General features: G+C 40.4%; 3 protein-coding genes across 10 annotated transcripts in view; 1 reads left to right on the top strand and 2 right to left on the bottom strand.

The window, feature by feature from the left end:
• CIB2 (calcium and integrin binding family member 2) overlaps positions 1-4143 on the bottom strand; it is a 46432-nt gene extending 42289 nt beyond the window's left edge. For 2 of the 7 annotated variants that reach the window (XM_065688933.1, XM_065688931.1), the window contains exon 1: positions 3754-4085. In XM_065688933.1, coding sequence (XP_065545005.1) covers positions 3754-3828 — 75 coding nt within the window. In that variant the 5' untranslated portion in view covers positions 3829-4085. Of the gene's footprint in view, positions 1-3625 lie in introns of all 7 variants that reach the window. The other 5 variants (XM_065688938.1, XM_065688935.1, XM_065688937.1 and 2 more) reach the window with 3 other exon arrangements.
• Positions 3972-18026, top strand: IDH3A (isocitrate dehydrogenase (NAD(+)) 3 catalytic subunit alpha). Of its 2 annotated transcripts, none has more exons than XM_065688930.1 (11): positions 3972-4100; positions 6171-6209; positions 8344-8427; positions 9724-9838; positions 10399-10586; positions 10723-10856; positions 11478-11580; positions 11659-11723; positions 13658-13742; positions 14259-14411; positions 16387-18026. In XM_065688930.1, the coding sequence occupies exons 1-11, from the start codon at positions 4074-4076 to the stop codon at positions 16468-16470; spliced, it is 1077 nt and encodes a 358-aa protein (XP_065545002.1). In that variant the 5' UTR covers positions 3972-4073; the 3' UTR covers positions 16471-18026. The 2 variants fall into 2 exon arrangements, with proteins under 2 accessions (XP_065545002.1, XP_065545001.1); XM_065688929.1 differs by having other exon boundaries at positions 3973-4100; positions 6171-6233.
• ACSBG1 (acyl-CoA synthetase bubblegum family member 1) overlaps positions 16837-22684 on the bottom strand; it is a 39886-nt gene continuing 34038 nt past the window's right edge. Inside the window, exons 13-15 of the mRNA XM_065688928.1 lie at positions 21225-21364; positions 19974-20220; positions 16837-19336 (exon numbers count right to left, since the gene is read on the bottom strand). Of these exons, the coding sequence (XP_065545000.1) occupies positions 19260-19336; positions 19974-20220; positions 21225-21364 (464 nt within the window). The 3' untranslated portion in view covers positions 16837-19259. The remainder of the gene's footprint in view (positions 19337-19973; positions 20221-21224; positions 21365-22684) is intronic.

A 22684-nucleotide genomic window follows, 5' to 3' on the forward strand; every position in this document is an offset into this window, starting at 1 on the left:
ATTTACTCCCAGTGTAAGCTACTGCAACAAATCAATACTTTTGTATGTGCAGAGCAAGAGTTGACCTCAATGCTGTCAGCCTTCCGTCACACTTTGCTGTGTTTCAGTTTCTCTAAACTGTTTGCCAAAGCAAGTGATTTTAAGCTATTAGCAACACATAGCACAAGGCATCTTTCAGTCAGTGGCTAAGTCTACTAAGGAGGACGGTATATACACAAGTCTTGCCATTATACTGTCCATCATACCAGAGAACATGGTGTAGTCACTGTTCATCTGCTGTAACAGTTTAATTCATGGAGCAAAAATCTGCTACCAACCACATATACCAGATTTAGTATTTTATAGCAGGATGTCAATCAGCTGCAATGGCTCAACACCCACCTAAGGCTGCACTCTGAACTTGTTTCTACAGCCACAGCTCAGTGAGTGGGACAAATCATGCCAGCACTTCTGAGCATCCTCAATGCAGTGCCCTGTTCTGAACTGTTGCTAGCCATGGCAGCAGGTGACTTTATTAGCAGAGGTGTAAGTGCAATAACTTCCAACAGACAGGTTGGAGGTTATTAAATTGCGTCTGTGAATTATCCAGTGAGAATCTGACTGTGCTTTAAGTATGGAAGCTCTGATTCCTCATCAAAGGAGGACCAAGCTACTATGAACAGAGGTCACTTTACCTGTTAGTGATTGGATCCACACAGAGTTTTAACAATAAAGTTGCTTATCTACTGCCTTCACTGCTCAAATTGGTTTGCTGCAACTTTTAACTGGGGAAAAAAGAACCTGCAACATTTCATGCCCATTACACACACAAAAAAATCTATTTTTTCTCCCCTGCAGGTGTTTCCTGGCAGGTTAGCTCTATATAAAGATTCGCTCTCTTAGCAGAAAAACAGTTACGACTTAGAAGGGCTGCCTGCACATTTATTCTGTTGCTATTTTCTGGGCATCATTAAGGCCCCGTTCTACTGCAAGCGTAAGTTAAAGTGATCACTACTTGCACTGATTACAAAGCAGAAGCTCTGTCCTCCACTGACACTGTGGAAATTCCTCCTGAGTCTTTGGGGCTTGTTTTATTTGCTTGAAAGCTATTCACAATTCTGCTTGCTCGCAGGTAAATGAGGAATAATAATGTTGACCTACATTAGGTGCTGTGGAGCTAAAGTAATTAAAATGCTTGTGAGTTCCTTAAATAAAGATGCTACAGAGCTTAATAACATTACCATTGTAATATGCTACACCAACTGTCAAAATTTGCAACAGGAGAATGCTTAGACCCCACTAGACTTGTCTGAAGTGCTGGGCTGTAAGAGAATGCTTCATGGGATCAAGTGCTGCCTTACAAATGACTACACAGAGCTGGAAGAAGCTGCAAAACTCATAGCCCTCAAGCACATGAAAGATGCAGACTATCTGCCTTAACTGCATTTGTTATTAGGAGCCAAACCTTTCTGTAGAGAGTTTTCAATGCTAAAGCAAACAAACAGAAATTGTGCTACATTTGTTGTATTTATAATGTTAGCCCTCTAGCTTAATAAAATATGTAAGTAAAATACAGTATCTTATAAGATGGAGGTTTCTGACTGCATTTCATTAAGCCTAATTTCAAGTAAAAAAGAAATAACTTTTCTAAGATGCTTTATAAAAGATAATGCTTTGCATCAGGGACAAAATAATAAAAAAAAATATGATGGTTTCCTATGCAGAATGACTTGAATATAATTTATTTCCTCATATAGAGTCTCAATACAGTGATCACCAGGGGAAAGAAACTACTGTTATTTCTACATAGGCATCTATTTCCAGGCAAAATAACTACTGTGTTGTTCAGCCTTCTCTGGACAGATCCAAACTAGCTACTGATAATGGCATAGTATTATAGTATTATCATGGTAGCACCTGTAAGAGATAGATCAGAAACCTGCTGCAGCAGCTGTTAATATATGTAAAATAGAATTTCTTCTCTCCCCTCAATTTACAATCAAAGAGCAAATCCAGATACAGAGTAAATGCAGATACAGCCAGGAAACAGCAGGAGTGCACTGGTCAGCTTAGTATAGCACATAATCAACTTAACATCCATGGAGTCCTTTGGTACGCATCAGGGCCAAAGAAACAACAATTATTAAGAAAGGAGTAGAGCAGATGTATACATATAATGAGAAACAGTACAGTAAAAACATTGAACACTCAGCTACTGTGTCCTAGAAACATTGTAGGTCAATCCAAGATAGGAGCAACCCTCAGTTTACAAAAGGGGAGGAAAAAAAGCAGAGAACACTATGTGTATACTGTGGAAATCAAACCACACATGTAGTAGGCTGTACCAACAGAGAAAAAATTGTGAGTCCCTCTGGTGCTCTGTCACTAAAAAACAAGAAAAAAAAAAGTGACCCCCCCAGAAAATAGGGGCTACTAATGCTGCTGCATATTGTCAAATATCAGTTCTGAGAACTTCTGCTCACACTTTAAAGACAGTAGCAATCTGAACACAGTCTTAGTCCTTAGTTTTCAAGCACATACAGGACAGAGGTAAGTGGAGGTAGAAACATATACAGGTAAGCAAATAGGAAAGCTGCAAGTAATCTGATGACTCTATCACCAAAATCTGACATTAAATTATACTGAGACAGAACCTGAAGCTTTATGTTGTCAAAGAAACCAAAGTTAGTTTTGGCTTTCTTTTAAATTGTCTTTTAAGCTTAAACTTCCAGGAGATATTAGACTCATATTTTATATCACACTTTGTAGCCACTGAGCTTAGAAATCTGGTCTTGATTTTGTAATCGAAGCCGAGACCCTAATTTATTCCTGCGACTGTTTGAATTGATAATGAAACAGTTGCCATAAATTGACTGAACAAGATTGGAAGCAATGGCAACACTGTTACTCAGACAGCAGAGCCTACCACACCACTGTCTGAGCAGATCATATGGCAGGTGGAACTATTACCACAATTTCACAGGTACAAAAGTCTTTTAAAAGTCAGATGAAGCGGTTATTCCCACAGGTCTGAGCTCAGGCTGCCTCCATTCTAGCTTGGTGCTTTACTCTCAAGTACATAGAACAAGACTGGTCCGTGTTGGAAGTGAACCATCCAACCCAATCATTCCATTCCAGCCCCTGCCACTGGCAGGGACCCCTTCCACTGGAGCAGCTTGCTCCAAGCCCCTGTGTCCAACCTGGCCTTGAGCACTGCCAGGGATGGGGCAGCCACAGCTTCTCTGGGCACCCTGTGCCAGCGCCTCAGCACCCTCACAGGGAAGAGCTTCTGCCTAAGAGCTCAGCTCAGTCTCCCCTCGGGCAGGTTAAAGCCATTCCCCTTGTCCAAAGCCCCTCTCCAAGGGATATAACACATTGCAAGCTCCCTTACCACCCTCAGACACACAGAACAAGGATTCCATGGCTGCTTAAAGCGGGACTTCAAGGCCGCAGTCTACCGCTGTGCCCGGGGCTCGGAAGGCGCACCGCACGGCCCGGGGTGTCCCGCCGCCACAGCCTCGGCGGGGCCTGCAGCTGACACACAGTATCAGCGGCGTGCTAACAAATAACGAGACAAGCCCCAGTTGAGCTGTGCCCCTGCGCCGGCAGCCTCGGGTTGGACACTTTAAACTGCCGCAATAAATACCTGGGACTGCTGCGTTTTAATGACAACTGCTCCTTCCCATATACGGCCCAGTTCTAGAAGCTTTTATAGCAGTACCAAACGCTTCAGAACCGCTTTGGAACACCGCTATGCAGCTGCCATAACGGTACCTCCTCAGACACGCACCAGGCTCCCCGCAGCACCTCAGGCACCACCGAGAGCGGCGGCTCTCCCTCCGGCAACATCCCCTCGGGCCGGGCCGGGCCGCGGTACCTCAGCACCTCAGCACCTCAGCACCTCAGCGGGGCGCGGGACCGCAACAGGCCAAACACGGCGAGCCGCCCGGCGCCAGGGAGGGAGCGGAGGCACCGCCGGGGGCGGGGCGTCACGGCGGCGGGGCGGGGCCTACCGCTCTCCGCGCGCCGGTTCCGGTCTCGCGGCGGGCGCGGGTGTTTTCGGGCCTCGGAAAGCCGCGGTGCCCGGGAGCATCATGGCCGCGGCCGCGTGGATGCCGGCGGTAAGCGGCGGGGGGCAAGGACAAGCGCCTGAACCGTGCTCCCTGCGGGCGGGCGCCGCCCCGTGCCTGTGACCTTGGCCGCGGCCCGGTGACGCCCGAGGCGGTGCTGCCGCGGGGCGGGGGGGGGGGGCCGCCTGCAAGGTCGCGATGGCGCCGGGCCCGGGCGGCGCCGCGGGGGGTGGCAGGGTGGGCGCGCCCGCTTCTCCCTGCTCCCCGGGACGGGGCCCGGCCCGGGGGGGTGCCGGGCCCGCCGTTACTTCACCGGCCGCGGCTGCCCAGGGGAGGGCCCGCGGGGGGGCCCGGAGGTCGCGCCGTAGAGGTCACGGCACTGCAGGCCGCGAGGGGCCCGGGCCGGCGGCAGCGGGCGGGCGGGTTTGTTGTGCCCCGCGTTCCCGCAGCGCAGGCCGCAGGACGGGCCCCTGTCCCTGAAGGAGGTGCCGTGCCTGTCACTACGGAGGCTGCTGCGGCGGAGCTGGGTGCTGTCCTCGGCAGGCTTCCGGCCTGTCCTCGGGCATGTGCTGAGTCCAGCTGTGCAGAGATGCAGCCCTATCGCGGCGCTGCTTTTTGCCTCTAGTAAATGGCATTGCTTTAGCTCCTTTAAATAATATTAAATAATAGCCCTTGGGGGCCAAATCATTGCAGAAGTCCCACTTCATGTATCCGCTGAAATGCGGAAGAACTGGCAGGAGGGTTTAATGGCAGAACACATCAAGTCTTTCTGGCCTGATTCTTTGCTAGCATTCCAGCTGTTGAACTGAAGTGTGATGTACCAGGCCCAGGATTTCTGGCAAGCTCAACTGTTCCTTTCCAGGGCTACTCTGGAATGTGAATCCCGACTGTGCATGCAGGAACTGTACCATGAAGGCACTGACACTTGTGTATTCAATGCTTTCATTTAATCGCTTCAGCTGCTGCCTCAGATTCATGGCTTGCTGTGATGAACCTTGCTTGCCTGTTGCAATGACCTTGTACATGTCAGGTCAGGTCACAAGTGAAAATAAACTTTAGCTGAAATCCCTTCTCCCCCAGCATTCATTACAACATCCCTGAGAACTGCATTGTTTCTAATTGTGAGTGATGTGGTTTGTCCCCTTTGCCATACAGCTATGTTTAAGCACACGTGCCAGTAATGATAAAAGAGATTGGAGAGGAGTACAAATTGTCCAACACATTCCAGTCTAGCCTGATAGCTGCAGGCAGGAATGTGGCAGGGCATAGTCCTCCAAGTGTTGTCACTGGAAGTCTTCTGACTTCCAAGTCCCAGAAGCATGAAAACCCTGGAGAGGAGGGTAAGGTTGGGAGGCTGCATTTTCTCTGCTGCTCAGTATTGGTACTGGTACAACTAGGGATTTTGTGTGTGGTGCTCAGCCAGGCAGGAACTCAAGCTGAGATACCATCCCAGTTGTGAAGCTTAACGCCAGTTTGGAATATTCAGATGTCACAAGGAGCAATTGTTTGACTACGCTGTGTCAACTTGTTGCTATAATGGATTTTGTCTTTAATGTGCATGTCAATTCTGCTTTTTAAATACTGTTGGGCAAACAGAAGGCAACAGCACAAAACCTGCTGATCTGAAAGGTGGAAGAACAAAACCCACCGCAGTCTGAATGGAAGAAGTGGCACTAATGCAAAGCAGTTTTTAAAACATTACTTAAAATGTATCTACTGTCCACCCTATTGCTAGTGAAAGTGTTTGATTTTTCACTTGGCTTTCCATGAATCTTGATCCTTAGCATATCCTCTGTTTAGTCAGAGTTACTGCAACCTTACTTCAAATATGTAGTATGCAAGGACTCGCTGTTGTGCCATAACCTTGCCTCACCCCAGGCATGGTGCATCCTGGGTTTACCTTGTGCTAAGAATAAACCCAGGATGTGCCAGTGCACAGAAGGTTAGAGAGTAACATGGCAAAGTGTTCCTTACTCGTGTTTCATCTGGATCTGTATACTAACTTGAGATAGGGGGTTTGAAGCAATATGATTTTAAAATGCAGATTTGCTGCAATACTGTTAACTTTGAAAAATCCCATTTGTGTAATAAAATAGCATCTTCTGTTTTATATCCTTGCAGGTTTCTCGATTGCTAGGTGCTTTCAAAAACCAAAAACAGGTGACCAGAAGTTTTAGTAGTGCTGTGAGTATAATAGTACCATTTTTCCTTTCTTTTTAAGAAGTTTCTCAAGAAAGTGGTTCAGAAATTTACTTTTATAGTATCAACGTTGTTATTTTTACATTCTCAAGAAATAAGGCCTAAATAAGTGAGCATACATGCTCTTAATGCCATGCTGGATTCATATTGGCTTACTGGCTTTGGCAATCGCATATTAAAACCTAAGTGATAATACAAAAGGCTCCAGCAAAAGACAGAAGTGGTATGAAAACTTTTCACACAATCTGGACATGAGCCATCTTCTGAAACTCATCTGGCATTGAGCAAAGGAGACAGATTGTTGAGAAGCTTCTCATTTTCTTTACTTTGCAGACTTCCCTTCAGGCACTACGTTTACTGTTGCTTTTAGAATACCTCACGCTTAAAGTTGTGCCTTCTCAAGGTTCTCTTTGAAGGATTTTAGATGCTAGTGGCATATTTCCTTGTAGATGTTTTACCTTCTTCACGTGTATGTGTTTCAAGTGCCCATGGGCCTTTTTTTCCAGTGAAGGCTACCCTCAAAATGGCTTAGGCAGGGGCAGGGCTCAGCACCACAGCATGCACCCTTAAGCAGGACTTAATTTTAAAGAGGAACTGTGGCTTTTAATTATAAGCTTTGTAGAGCAGCATGTAGAAGACCTAAAATGAGACTGAAGGGCTATAGAATCATAGAATAGTTAGGGTTGGAAAGGACCTCAAGATCATCTAGTTCCAACCCCCCTGCCATAGGCAGGGACACCTCACACTAAACCATCCCACCCAAGGCTTCATCCAGCCTGGCCTTGAACACTGCCAGGGATGGAGCACTCACAACCCCCCTGGGCAACTGATTCCAGTGCCTCACCATCCTAATGGGAAAGAATTTCCTCCCTATATCCAATCTAATCTTCCCCTGTTTAAGTTTTAACCCGTTACCCCTTGTCCTGTCACTACAAGGTTTCTCATATATATTATACATATATATTATACATATATATATATTATATATTATATATATATTTTATATATATATATTACATATATATTATATATTATACAGTTTAAAAAGATTGTAGAAGGTGGGGCACCTCTGGTTCTGTTTTTACCACAGTCCTGTGTCAGGTGAAAGATTCTCTGGCTCAGGTGGAGTCCTAAGACAGCACAAAACTAGGCTTGAGGCATTCCATCAGCTATGTGCTTGCTCAACAGCAGGGTTCTTGTATCTGAAGCTCTGCTGCTTTTGTTACGTACAGTGAATTTCTTTGGCCCACATTAGTTAAAATATCAGTCAATATATGTTGAGATTCTGAGTATTTTGTGTGAAGCAGGATGGAAGCATATCTTGTGAATTGATTCTAGTTCTGATGCTGCATCTGAGCTGCCTTTTCTGGTAGGTAGTAATGAGCCCTGACAAAACTGTTGGAGATCTTTAAATAAAGCAAGAAGAGTTGGGAGCATGGAGGATCAGAGTAGTGATCATCATCTATTTATGGTTTTTGATCAAAGCAGAGTACTTTCTTCCCCTGTTTTTCAGTGAGCCTGAGCTGTGCAATTTAGTTCATCTGTTTGATGATGATAAAAGAAACAAGACTGAGAACATTATAGGAGGAAAATAACTGGGTATTGTTAAAAATGGATCTGAGATTTTTAGGAAGTCACTTGAGAAGTTTGGATATGCATGAGATTATTTTTTCTTTAAGCTTTTCATAATTTTCATCATTTCTAGCATGTGTCACTATTATGCAGCGTGTTGCTAATACTGGAGACATACGGGTAACAGAGCCATAACTAGGTAATAGTATCTCCTCCAGATTTCAAGAAGGCAGCATGCTGAGATGATTTCTTTCAAGGAACCTGCCCATCAGGTTAAACCTCTGTGTTTTGAAATAGCAGTAGATAGCAGGCAGATTTTTTAAAGTTTCTCAACATATCTGCATGCTGCCTTTGAAAGCAAGCCAGTCATCCTTCCTTCTGTCCAGTGCTGCTGTTCTTCATAGTGCTCATTTGGTAACTGAAACTTCCTTTTCTAGTTCCTTGTTTCTTACAATACATGAAAATGTTTTCTTCATGGAAAACAAGCATTCATTTGTTGCGCTACTGATATTTCTATGCCTAGGTACAAACAGTAACTTTAATCCCAGGAGATGGCATAGGACCTGAGATTTCTACTGCTGTCATGAAGATCTTTGATGCTGCCAAAGTAAGTCATATTAGTCTTGCTGTAAGCATTATAAATTTAACAAGTATTAACTAGTCTTATTAAAAATGTTTTGTCTTTAACTTCCAAACGATCAAGTCATGTTTAAGCTATTAAAACTTCTTGACAACAGAAAGTGTGAAGCTTCAGCTAGTAAAAGATAGGATTGGGATATCAAGGCAGGGCTTGAAACTATTAGCTGGCAGAGGAGTAGACAGCAAATGCTGTATTCAGTTTTGGAAATATGAACTCGATATTCATGGGAAATCATCTTGTTGATGAAGTGATCCTGAGCAACTGAAAGAGGTTGTTCTCTTGTTCATTGTGACTCCCAGTACAGATGAAAGCATGTGTGAAAGGACTGGCATGTTCTTAGAAATCAAACTGCTGCACTGCTGAACATACTCACTTCAGTGATATGAAAGTAGAGTATGTCCAAGAACTCCGTTACTGCCTGTCTGAGGAACCTCACCAGAATGTGTCCAGTTTCCTTAAAAGGAAATAGAGCTCTTTCAGGAAAGATGCCTGTTAAATGGTTCCACATTAGTAACAGCACTAAGACATAATGCTTTCTGTAACAACTATCCAGCTTGGACTGGGAAAAAGTCAATTTATCTAGGAAGACCTTGTAATAGTTTTGGTTGTTTCTGGGGAGTCAAGCAGGAGGGGTAGAGGAGTAAAAGCTAAATTTGTGCATGAGTGCATGCTTACAATGCTTTTATCAGATTTGTTTGTTTTAAAGGGGATTCTCTAGTGTGTTACACTTACATTGGTTCAGTTTGCAAAACCCTTGTATCTTTCCTTTATGGTCCTTCCTGATGAGTCTGTCTCCACTTAGAAGTGGGTGAATGGAACATTTGCAGGTTTTCAGTTAGAAAACAGATATGTATCTGTTATGTACTGTCTTCCAGGCAGTATGGATGACAGGTTCTCAATGAATTCAGTTTTCAAATGTTTTGTCTCTTGTATACAAGGAACTCAACAGCTCTAAGAAGTGGAAAGGTATAGCATGTATATTGCAATTCTGAGGATTGCTAAGTATATGGCACTGAAAGAAGCATCACGGTATTCAAGTTTATGACGATGTGTTGCTCATACTATTTCATTTTCATTTAATTACATTTTAAACCAAAACGTTTCTTTTTTTACTTCAGAAATCTCATGGTTACTCTCATTTATCGGAGAAAAATTGTTCAGGAAGGCCTGGAAAAATTCCTTATGCATCTTTTTGTGAAAGGGAAGTTAAAGCTTGAAGCAAAAGTGATGATATTTAAGTTAACATAGAGTAAATGTGTTTAGACTCCTATTCAGTGGGAAGAAAGGAATGTTACAGCTATCCAAGGACCAGGAGGGAAGTGGATGATTCCTCCAGATGCCAAAGAATCCATGGATAAAAACAAAATGGGATTAAAAGGTACATTAAAAGGGGTTAATACAAATATATTAAATACTGGTTTTTTTATTGTGACTCTGATTTAAAGCTGAAGACCTTCATTTGCATAATAAAATGGGTTATTATAGGGGACAGCCTTTCAGGTAATTACAGCCTTCTGTAATTTTAAAACCATCCTTCTTTTTGAAGCCATAACTTTCATAGATCTTACGAAATACATTAAAGGCAAGTATTGCTATAAGCCAGCCTTTGGACTCTGCAGAATGCATTTCTAATGATAGTATTCAATAACTATATTCCTAATGGTGTTTTGGTTTTGTTATTTTCAGTCAAAAGCTTTGTAAAAACTCCTGTTCCATGCAAGGGTGGCAATTTGGCCTTTGAACAGCTGATTAATATCACTGTAATAGTACTCAATAGCACAGAGAATTGCTGTGGCATTTCAGCAGAAGGGTTCAATAGCAACTTGTTGATCCTCTGTTACTAGATCCTCTAGGTTACTAGAGTTTCAGCTCTGAAATTCATGGAGGGATTTACCTTCTCATTCATTCTTGGGTTTGTTTTTTACTTTTTCCCTTTAGGGCCTTTAAAGACCCCAATTGCTGCAGGACACCCATCCATGAACCTGCTCCTGCGTAGAACCTTCGACCTTTATGCAAACGTCCGACCCTGTGTCTCAATCGAAGGGTACAAAACCCCATACACAGATGTGAACATTGTCACAATTCGAGAGAACACAGAAGGCGAATACAGTGGAATTGAGCACGTGGTATGTTGCTGGAAGTGGTGTGTTTTCTGTTTCATGAAGGATAACTTTGCCTGCCTCAGTGGCCTAATATGAGGAGGTTCAGTGGTGTTCAAGTTTGCTACCCGTCAAAACTATCAGTGCAATTACTGTCTTTCAGATTGTTGATGGTGTTGTGCAAAGTATCAAGCTGATCACAGAAGAAGCCAGCAAGCGTATTGCAGAATTTGCTTTTGAGTATGCCAGAAACAACCAGAGAAGCCACGTTACTGCTGTGCACAAGGCAAACATTATGTATGTTGACACTTCTTCTTGAGAAGAATAACAAATAGTAATATGCATTTAATTATAAGTAACTTAAGTGCCCCTCAAATGTATAACTTGTTGGTGTTACTGGGAGTAAGTAATATGGCAATCCTAACCCAGTATTGATAAGACTCTAATATCCTAATGTTATTATTAGAAAGCTTGTAGTAATCCTTTGACTTTCCTTGCAAAGGTCTTATTTTAAAAAGAGTCTTAAACTAGGAAAATGAATTTAAAAACTGAGGATGGAAAAGGCACTTTGTACTGAACTGAGTTCTAAGAGGTGATATTACGTGACACCACCTTTACAAACTCAGGAAGCCTTTAGTAAATGAACAGGATTCATCCTGAGAATCAATGTATGCCTGTTAAATGACTGATACAAAAGTATTTTAGGAGGCAGTTTGAAAGGCGTAACTGCTCTGACTGCAATATATTTAAAAGATTATTTAACATAAGGGATAATTAGTAACAAAATTTCTGCTAATTCTGCTAATATTGTCATCTAAATTTACATATATATTTAATCCTCTGTTGCATGCAGTTTTCTTTACCTTCAGTATTGCTTTTTAGAACAACTGCAATATTCTGTTGCTTATTTAATTGCAGGAGAATGTCTGATGGGCTTTTCTTGAGAAAATGCAGGGAAGCAGCAGAAAACTGTAAAGATATTAAATTTAATGAAATGTACCTGGATACTGTGTGTCTGAATGTGAGTATTGACGTGTCTTAATTGTGATTAGTTTTAGTTGCAAATTCTTAACCTTAATGAAAATATACTTCTTTCTAGATGGTTCAAGATCCATCACAGTTTGATGTGCTTGTTATGCCAAACTTGTACGGTGACATCCTCAGGTATGGAGATTGTAATTTCAAGTAGCTCAGGGTGTAGAATGCTGTTGCTTTCCAGACAGTTACTTGGGTTATGTGCTAGCCAGATGGGTGATGATTTTATGCATTCAAAGTTTAAAACTTTATACCTCAAACTTTAAATGGGCAGAAAAGATGCTATTATTACACTTCAATTATTACTATATTGTTGGAAGGAGCTGCATGATGAGAATGTGCTTCTTAGTTTAAACAGTTTCTGCTTATGGAGGCTATTAATATATTCACATGGGCCAGAAAAGAAATTTCTCCAAATATGTGAAGAATTGAATGGCTTAAACTGTAATAAAGAATGCTTAGTTAGATGCTGGGGGGAAACTTTCTAATCTTAAGCACTAAAATAGATTGTGTGAGGTGACTGTGGGACCATGATGTTTACAGCACGCTAGCCATACAGCTAAATGATCATGCATAGTCACTGAAGAATGAACCATGGTGCCTCTTAATATTATGTATTGTATTTTCCCTGATTTTCAAATTAAATCACATATGTGAGTAACATTAACACTAGCAAAATACATCAGAATACTGTTTCCATTCTGTTAAATGCTTAGGTAGAGTGTAAATTCAATTAAATGCTGCATGTAAAATTAAGTATCTTAATCTGAAATTTTAACATAGCATTACTTCCCCTTGCACCTCCAAGGAGAGATTTAGAAAACAGCATGAATTAGAATTTACATCTTAGAACCCCTCTCCTGCATTTGTACAAGTAACAAAAGTAAAGGTAGCTTATGTATAAGAAGAAATGCCTGCTGAGCTTCTCTTGAAATAGCAGTCTATGATAAGGCTGTTTGTAACCTCTAAGAAAAATCAGACTCCCAGCTAATGCTTCTTGCATTAAAAACTGTTAGAGGAGTGGACAGGGCCGTTACAGCAGCTGTTAACCAAAGGAGATCAAATCAAATGAGTCCCATCAGTACTATTTCAACTCACTTTATCTAATCCAGCATCACTGATTTTAAAGGTTTGAAGTTTAAAATTTTAAAGTTCTAACAGAAATTCTGGAACCAATTTCATAGTACTAAGCATTTTCAATAAATGTGTGTTCTTGAAGAGGGCACTTGAGTCACTGAGGATGGTCTCACCTGCGCTGCTTTTTTGAAGTGTGAACATCATGCCAAACAGGTTTCTCGGACTGAATAGGTACAGCAGGGAATCTCTTACCTTGAACCATTAAATCCCTACTGTGACAAATTTAGACTGTATCCATTTTTTTTCCTCCAGACTATACGACTAAAGCGAATTGGGTTATTTTAGCTTAAACTTAAAATATTATTCTGCAAGGTCATCCAAACTTTTCTGCTTGTGAGTCCTTGCTTAGCTAAGTTGTAAGCAATAAAACAGTATGCTAAGGTACCAGAGTTTTAAGAGCCTTGTTTATCTGCATGCTCAGCTTTGAGGGTACAGGATGATTAATGCAGGCACAGTTGGTTTGTTCTTCCCCATGTTAATTTTGGAGGAAACCAAATGCAAAATGCTTGTGTAAATTGCTTGTGTTTGATGAGCTCATTATGTCAGACTTGTGGGCTGTTTAAGAAAGAGAGGGGGAAAGCTAGTCTGGTGTCACTAGAACACATTCCATAAGCCAAATGCAGTAAGCTTTAAAACTACTAGTAATTCATCTACCTAATATCAGCTATGTTCTAGTATTTGGAGTTACATCTTAATTTTCCTTTATTAAACTGTCCCCTGCTATTAGTTCTACAAATTTACAAATTAGCCACTTGCACTCCATTGGAAAAGAGTATCTATTCTTCCCAATGCTATTCTCAGACTGTGTGGGTATATCAAATAAGTTCTTGTTGCAATAAACTGAGAAACAAGAACATGTGAATACCTTGCAAAGAAGCAACTGTATATGAAAAACCTTGTGGGTTTGTTGGTTTTTGTATCTCCAGTGACTTGTGTGCTGGACTGATTGGGGGTCTTGGAGTAACACCAAGTGGCAATATTGGTGCTAATGGAGTTGCCATTTTTGAATCGGTAAGTCGTCTTCTGCAAGGTACAGTATTAACAACTGATTTGTCTCAACTGGAGAACCTAAAACTTTTCCATGACATACAGTGTGGCTATCATTGAATTAAGTTCTGTGTAAAACTGTTCTTTACTGTGAAGATGCTGAACCTTTACTCAGAGACAGAAGGTACAGTATGTATTACACACACAGTATGCATTACACATAGTTTTTTGCATGTCCTTTTACAGACACTTGTTTTTCCTTTGTTTTGTAAGATAAATACCCTCTGTGAAATAGAACTTCATGGGCACAATTGGGAGAGATACTAGGTGACTTAGTTACCCCTTTCTGATGCCTTTGAATTGAATTGTTCTGGTCTTTCCTATCTCCTTTCCACTAACTGTATCACTGTGAAGTAAGTCCTATTTTAACTCGCTTGTATGAGGATTATGTTTCAGGTTGCTTGCATACACTTGAATTGCCTTGACCATTTTAATCAGCATTACTGACATCATAACAGATAGGTTCACTTTTATTTCTAGGTTCATGGAACAGCACCAGACATTGCAGGAAAAGACATGGCAAATCCAACTGCCCTTCTGCTGAGTGCTGTGATGATGTTGCGTCACATGGGACTGCACAAGCATGCTGCAAAAATTGAGACAGCTTGCTTTGAAACAATAAAAGATGGAAAGGTAATCTAAGGGTGTGCAAATAAATGCACTGAACTGAAATCATATTGTATCATAGCAAAAATTAACTTCGAACATTACCACTTGAACAGTGTGGTAATGGAACACCACCTGCTGTGCTGGCCTGATGCATGAGCAGTGCCACTGTCCTTCTCTGATAGTAATTTCATTACCTTTGGTGGTATTAAAGCTGCCCAGCTCAGTAATAAGGATAGGCTGTAGCATTCCTTGTGTCTCAGTAATGCTCATCTTACATTTCCACAGCTTTGTTAACTCTCAAAGCTAGAACTGGATGTTTCTTTTTCATGAAGGGGATTAGAGGTTTAAGTAACTAATGACATTTCAGTAGTGAAGTTTATAATGTATACAAAAGACATATATGTAAGTCTGGGTCCTGAAGTGAAGGACGCTCATTTGCCTTTCACAGGCTTAGTCCTCCACTTCTTTTATAGCATTTCAGTCCTGACTGTAATATTTCTGCTCCTCTGTTCAGTTCCATTGTTTTCTTTTTTACCTTCTAACTGCTTTCACTCCTTTTTGGGCTACAAACAGGTTTTATCTAGTATTTACTTTTTCCTCTTAAGATTGAATGCAATTTCGCTTTGGCAGCAAGTGTCTCCAGATGGCATATTCAGAGACACACATGCTCTGAAACCTGACTTGAATTGGCCCTCTTAAAATTGTTGGTTCGCTCATCTACTTTTACATCCACCTTTTCAAACATAGCTGGAAAGATTCTGAAGTTTGCAGTTAAAGAGGATTAGCAGTTAGGTTGGTTCAGTTATCTTAGGCAGGAGCTTAAGAATCTGCTTTGTAATGAAAAGTGACAAGGATGCTTAAAAAAAAGCTGTCATCATTTCATAAGTGGTCTGTTTGCAGCTATCTTACTGTGTGTAGGAGGCAGTTAAAAAGTATCTAAACTTACAAGTGAATAAAGAGGTGCTCCTGTAAAGTTCCCATTTACTTCTCTGGAAATGAAATATCCTCGATCTGCAGCTCAGTAGCTCTATGGAAGATAACATAGTGCAAATTTGCTACTTGTTTACTAGTTGTTTACATCATTATGGTTATATTCTTACAATGGAGAGAATCTTTTTAAATTGGCAAAAAAGCATAATGCAGTTAAAATGACAAGATCCTAAAATAATAACCTTCATTCCCTCTCCTGCTTTCTGTTTCTCCCTTTCCCTTCTCCCCAGCCATTTAATTAAGATCTCTGTGTGTGTCATGTAAGGGGAAAACTCATGATTTTAAATTATCTTCTGGAGTGCTTTAATTTAGCAAGGTTGGACTAGCAGTGTTGCCCACTTCTTTCTTTATTTTACTGTCTTCATGCTGCCAGATAGGAGCTGCACTTGATGAAAAGCTTTCTTTAACTCTGCGTTTTCCATCTCTTAACTGAACTAAGCAAACTAAAGCAAGTGTTAACATTCAGCATTAAGAGCTATGTGTGCTTTTTCTGGGTAGGTTTCCTTAACAACAAACACACATTAAATTAAACAACAACAGAACAACCCAAAACCCATACAAATCCCCCAAAACCAGTTAGTTACCTTTGTGCTGAGCCTTCATATATAATTTTTACTTTCAAAAGACAAAGTTCCTATTGAAAACTTAATAAAATCAATCATTAATAATGATTAATAAAATACTTAATGATTAATAACACTTATTTGGACAAGGGCCTTTGGAGAGCTTTGGCCAAACATATTTTCTTCCTGTAGTTAAGATAAAATCATGTGGAAAACTGGTAACACGTGATGTTGGCACTCAAGTTTTCTTTACCTCCTTCAGTCCGTACAGTCCTTATTGATGAATTCCATATTGATATGGGATGCAGAAAACATCAAACTGGATGTATTCCTCCTCACTCCTATTTAGTATTCACACACAACATAGAAGAACATCATCTAGAACAGTTCAGACAAGAGCAGCCCCATTAAACAGTTTAGTAATGGTTTTTCTTTCTTTCTTTCAGGTCTTGACAAAAGACTTGGGAGGTAATGCCAAGTGTTCGGAATTCACAGAGGAGATCTGCCGCAGAGTAAAGGACAAAGACTAAATTTTTCTCATACTACCTGTAATGACTCCAAAAGGACACAGCACACAAAGTACATTACATGTGATATCCATATGCATATAGTTTGCTTGTCTCTTGAGAGCAGACTTTTTAGTTAGGGCCTCTCCATTAATAAAGTCAGTCCAAACGGCTATGAATGATGCTTGTGCCTGCTTTCAGTGGACTTGAAGTGCTTTGTCATATTTATTTTTTTCTATCTGGTGAACATTTTTATGTCAGTGAATTCTTTCATTGCCACTGGAGCTGTTCTACCATTTCCCATTTCACCTCGAGGTTTTTACTTTCCACAAAGAAGAGAAAATGCAAATAAACCAGTAATAGAATTAGTGAAATATAAAAGCACCTTAATGGTTAAAACCTACTTTATTGATCTTGCTGGAATTTATGACATAGGTTTTCAGCCTAACAGGAGCACATGATGACCTGCATAGACAGAAACGGGTATGAAGTAACTTAAAATGGCAATTTCATGTTAAAAGCAATGAAGAAACCACTTTAGATACTCTGGTAATTCATGAAGTATAGCCTTGCCCTCCAAGGGCATGAATAAAGGAATACAAAATCCTAGAGATTTAATCTATTTGTGTATTTTTAAAAGCCCACAGCCATTTACCAGCCAGGGGTGAGAATTAATGAACTAAAATTATTGTTCAAATGCATATACCAAAACAATTTTTACAAGCTTTCTTCTCTGGAACACACTTTTCAACAGAGTTCTAATGAGAGTAAATTAGTCAAAATTAGTTCTGCCATTTATTGTGAAGGGAAAGTATTAACTTTGCAAATTTAAACTACAGATTTCATGACTTCATGCTGGAACGCTTTTTGTGTTGTACTTTCATGCATTCTGTTCAGTGTGTCTTACTGTACTGACTAGTAATTTTATTCTAGAAACCCTGAATGTAAAAGACTAGTCCTAAATGGGTTAAGACAGAGTAAAAGTTTGGCTCTGGTGCCTACGTTCCAGAAATATATTTCATCCTATTCATGAGGATCCTGGACTATTTCTTTCAGGCTTACTGAGCTTAACGCACAACTCTCTTTCCCTCCCTTCTTCTGCACGTACAGATCATCATATGAGTCATTTGGATCTGTATGTCTCAAGGTATGCTTCCATTGGTACACCCTACAGGAAAATGTGTGTTTCAAAACTCATGACTACAGCACAGGATTATCCCTACTGCCAGTACGAGGCTTCTTAAAGCTTAATTCTATTAATAGATATCACTCCACTTGGTTACTTTAAGACTCTTTAGACTGGTTGTTTCAGAAGTCAAATCAAGTGTAAGTAACAGCTGTATAAAAAAGTTGCTGTATAAAAGTAAGCATCCCAGCTCTTTTTGTACAGTCTAACACCACCTTGGAGGCAGGACAATGAGCTTTATTCCTTGTGCACTCTGCTTCTGGTGAATAGGGCAACATTTCTTTCTGTGGTTTACAGGCTGCTGCTTCCTTGTTTCCTTCAGATTAATATTGTTAAAGAACTTTGGAATTACCATTGCTCAGAAATAGGGAAAAATAAACTTTTCAAAGTCCTACTGCTTGTTTTGTTTTTCTAATCCCAGGCTGCTGTCTTGTGTTACGTGTTGATGTGCAAGACTGGTAATGGAACTTTCCTGGAAATAAGATCCAATTCTGCATGATTTTTCTGATCAAGAACAGTGGCTGTGGCCTGGCTGCTTGTGTTACCTATTACATGGCTGCTTGTGTTACCTATTACAACTCTGCCAAAGATCACTTACTAACAGCAAACCCTTTAGACAACCTTCTGGCACATGTGTCCCTCACATAGTATGATTTAGTTTCTCTATGGGGAAGAAGAAATGCAGCTCCCACTTGGCAGCGTTAGTACAACGTGCATATTGAAACATGCAGATGCACACTGACAAACATTGCTCCAAAACCCTTTTGCTTTTAAAAAAAAAGTGTTGTAAACAATTTGAACAAAGTTCTGTTCTCAATAGCACTTAATGTGAGACCCCCCATGTTTGCTGCTTTGCCTTACAGTCTTAGGGAGCTATTGCCCCAGCTTTGGTTTTGCTTTGATTATTTGTTTCTGGGAGAGATAGTAATGCTCATTTCAACATGGATTTAAGAAATTAGTAGCTGCTGTTTTCACAGAAGTCTGGATTCTAACCACTGTTGAAGTGGAAGAGGATTGCCTTCAGGTTCTGAACTGTGTTACTGAGCAAACAAAAACTTCTTTGGGAGGCAAACAACCCAGCCCTTTTGATTTTAATTTCTTTTAAATAACTACCTTATTGCTGGAGTGGTGGAACTCCAGCACTCTGCAGGAGTGCTAACTACTGCTCTACCCAAATATAAGCAATGGGCAACTTTGTGTTTCAGTATAGAGGAATTACAGAATCATAGAATAGTTTGGGTTAGAAGGGAACCTTCAAAGTTCATCTAGTCTAACCCCCCTGCAATGAGCATCTCCAACTAGATCAGACTTGCCCAGAACCACATCTAGCCTGGCCTTGAATGTCTCCAGGGATGGTGCAGCCACCACATCTCTGGATTATAGCCACTTTATACGTTTTTAATCTTAGTCATTTAGGTCAAAGTCAGAACAGTATTAGGAAATGGACACACTGTGTAGATGCTTCTGTAAAGAGGGCAAATGATCAGGTGAGTATCAGGAACAACTAAACTGACACAGCAGTTTTCTAGACTACAAAACCAAACCAAGTGTAAATCTTTGTTAATGCTTTTGATTAGGAAATTCTTTAGCTCACAGATCTTTCTTAATGCTTGCATGAAAAGACTGCTCATTCTTCATAGAAGGAGTCCACTTCAGTTCTGTATTTCTCTAGCACGGCAAGCCGTTTCAGCTTCATCGTTGGACCTTAAGAGAGGGAGGGAGTCACAACAGCAGAAATAGGAACAAAAATTCCTACTCAGTCTAAGCTTTGGTTCCTATGATTTTCTACTGAAAAGCCTGTTTGGAAGAACATCTGCCACTGTAAGCGCAGACAGATGCTGAAAGTGAGAAGCAAGCATGGTATGTAGGGCATGAGGACTTCAAAGGGAGCTGCAGGTAAGGTGATGACTGACTCCTACTTTTTTCATTAAAAATCATTAATTATTTTTTGAAAGTTTTTAAACAATTCCTAGTTTATTCAAGGAGCCTGGTAATGTGCTTGCAGCTCTGCTGTCAGGCTTTCACAGCCTTCCACTTTAAAACAACACATTTTCAGTATTGTTAGGGAAAGTTATTAATACTATAGTGCACAAGGGATTAACCAGAATCGATTACTTAACTGTCCACAGCAATCTGAAATTTACCTATCGAGCTGTATGTGTAAGTAAGCACAGAAGGATACACATGTGCACAGCAAAACTTCCAGTTTTGTATTCTTTAACACATACTGCTAATAGCTTTGTCCTTTCCCTCTAGTGGCACACAAAACTGTATTTGAATGCTCTAAGATCAGCAGCCTCCTTACTGTGTATAGACCTCAACAGAAATCAGTAAATCTTACCTAGTTCTCCCCCAGAAATGGAAAAATCTCTTGGCAGGACTATCCATTTTTGGATACAATGAACCCGATTTGTGGCATTCATGTTGACTTTGTCAATTCCCTCCTGAATGGCTTGGTAGATTGCCTGGTCTCTTGTGGCTACAATCTCTGACACCTTAGTGGCTTTACTACCAGTCTTCTGGCAGAAGTCTCTAGCTTGCTCAGTGAGAATGTCAGTGGGCTCAGATGTATCTGGGTCCAGCACGGTCTACAATATCAAATGAAGTGAATACTCACTCTTACAAGGCATTAAAAGTTTCTCTGATCAGGTCCTTCCTGATCAATAAGAAACAAGCAGCTCAGCACCAACAGCCAAACATCCTGTAAAAGCATTAAAACCCAGAAACACCTGCAGATGACAATGCTTTTTTTCCCACTACCAAATGCAATTATTTTTGGCTTATATGCAGATGAAATGAACAGACTTCAAAGGCGTCAATGAATGAGGCAATAATGTCCATCTCTAGATCTTGACTTTCTACCACATTTTCTAAATTACTCCAGTGTTACAGGGGAACATTTAACTCATCATTAACTTGAATTACTGTGGTGTAATGTAAGCAGCTTGAGATAGAAGCATTCTTTGAAATTAAGACTTCTTAAATTAGTATTTCTATTGTACCTGTAAATAGGGAGTATCAGTCATAGATGTAAACAACTAGAGCAAAACTAAAGGGTCATTCACTATGTATGCACACAGAACAAAAAGTGCAAGTGATTTTGCAGCAGAATTATGTACTACAGCAAAGCTATGAATTGTTTTAGCCTACATTCATTCCTGTGTTATTTGAAAAGAACAAATCATAGGGAAGTGTTTCAGGTGGAAAGTTTGTTTGTGTTGAAAGGTTTCTGTTAGAAACTGGGTTTGCCCCTAACAGAAACACTTGTTGGCTTTGCTCGTCTGTAAAAATCAAAGGTATTGTTGTGCTCTGTTGCAGATTTCTCGACTCTTCCAACATTTCTTAGTCGAAAATTTCAAGGTAGTTAAAAACTATGTCTTATTATACATATAGGAAAAAACAGCAGTAGCACATAGATGTTTTACAGATCATATATAACCATATGAAGATTAGAATCACCAGGATTTGGTCTGTAGTTATTATGCATTTTTTCCTCCACAAATGTCCTTGTATCCAATTTTGTGTCTTTTCACAAACAGATCAGAATTATTTTGTTAGGTGCTCCCTGAAAGCAATATTAAAACTGGTTTACCTTTAGAGTCAGCAACATTGACAAAAACTTCTTTTTATCTCCAATCACCATAGCATTGCTAACAATTGGGAGTTCTTTCTTAACAGCATCTTCAATTGGAATTGGAGGCACATTTTCACCTCCAGCTGTAATTATCAAATCTAGACAAAAAAGAAAGGCTGTTAGTTGAATTCAGATAAAGTCTGACGATCAGGTTCATGTCTCTCTGACATAAAGAATAAGAGATTTTTTTAACACTATGTTTTCAAAGAGAACAAAGTCTAGATGTTCATTATCTTAAAAAGAAAAATGCTAATATTTTTCCTATATGTGCTCAAGTTCTCCCTTAAGTATAAGATATTAGCTCCAGATTACTTTTACATCATCTAGTACCAGGTTAGTTATTCTCAAGGAGCTGTTACATAATCTGCAGTTTTGGTGTGAACAATCATCTCTTCCCAATTACTGCAGGATTCACACTCTATTTTACTGTTGCCACCTCACCATAAAGTCCATTGTTAATGTCATGATTAAAACTAATTCTTAAAGCCACCAAGAGGGGTCAGACAAAAGTAAGTTAACCACTACAGGAAGGCTCCATAACAGCAACAGAGAAAGGATATAGGAGTGTGAGAAATCAGAGGAGGAAGTCTGCAGTGCAAGCAGTGATCCCTGCCCCAAAGGAACAGAATGACACACTGGAATCTTAATGTTTTTAAGGTTTGTATACAATGGTAGTCATACCTTATTCTACTAAGAAAGGAATGTGCATTTTTATTTGAATGCATTCTGTCTGAAGTACAGTACATATATTCCTTGGAATTACCACAGATTTTTGTATTATCTAGGTAAATTCCAGCTCTTGGCTTTAATTACACTGGTGACTTCTCACTGTCCTCATATAACAGTTTGTAGCATTTCAGAGCATGCTCCAACAAATAAAGCAGACAAACGGTACACCAGTCCTGTGTAATTAAGGATTGGGTTGGTACCTGTTTCTCTATCAGTGATAACTGGAAGAATTTAGATGCAGTCAAGCAAATGTAGCACCCTTTCAGCATTCACAGATTTGGGCCCTACCGTCTCTACCGCTCCATGAGAACTATGACAAGAAATAACTTCCACTCTGTACTCAACCTTCTGGTATGAAATAGGTATTGATCTCCTAATTATAAAAGTTATTTTTCTCCCTATCCAACGCACTGCACACACTTGAGGAAGCACAAACAGTGTTTATAGAATGAGAGACTTTGTCAGGCCACAGATACCTGCCAAAGCTAGTTGTGTATCCAAACTTGCCTAGGTCTGTTTTTTCCTTTCATTCCACCCTCCTTTTGCCTAAATCCTGCCCTTTAGATCCTCACCCAATCCCTCTGGCACTTGGGTTTTCATTGTCTGACATGTCAGCTTTATGGCAGGGGATCCAGACAACTGTAACAGTGGCAGCAATTTTTTCCACTCCTCTACAAATACTCCCCCTG

This window comes from Lathamus discolor, chromosome 8 (assembly GCF_037157495.1).
Source record: "Lathamus discolor isolate bLatDis1 chromosome 8, bLatDis1.hap1, whole genome shotgun sequence".
Classification (NCBI taxonomy): domain Eukaryota; kingdom Metazoa; phylum Chordata; class Aves; order Psittaciformes; family Psittacidae; genus Lathamus; species Lathamus discolor.

Excerpts from the sequence above, each read along its gene's own strand:
- IDH3A (XM_065688929.1), top strand. The coding sequence starts at position 4,074 with ATGGCCGCGGCCGCGTGGATGCCGGCG. Across the intron at positions 4,101-6,170 it reads CGGCCGCGTGGATGCCGGCG|GTTTCTCGATTGCTAGGTGC; the intron begins GTAAGCGGCGGG and ends ATATCCTTGCAG. Across the intron at positions 8,428-9,723 it reads AGATCTTTGATGCTGCCAAA|ACTCCTATTCAGTGGGAAGA; the intron begins GTAAGTCATATT and ends AAATGTGTTTAG.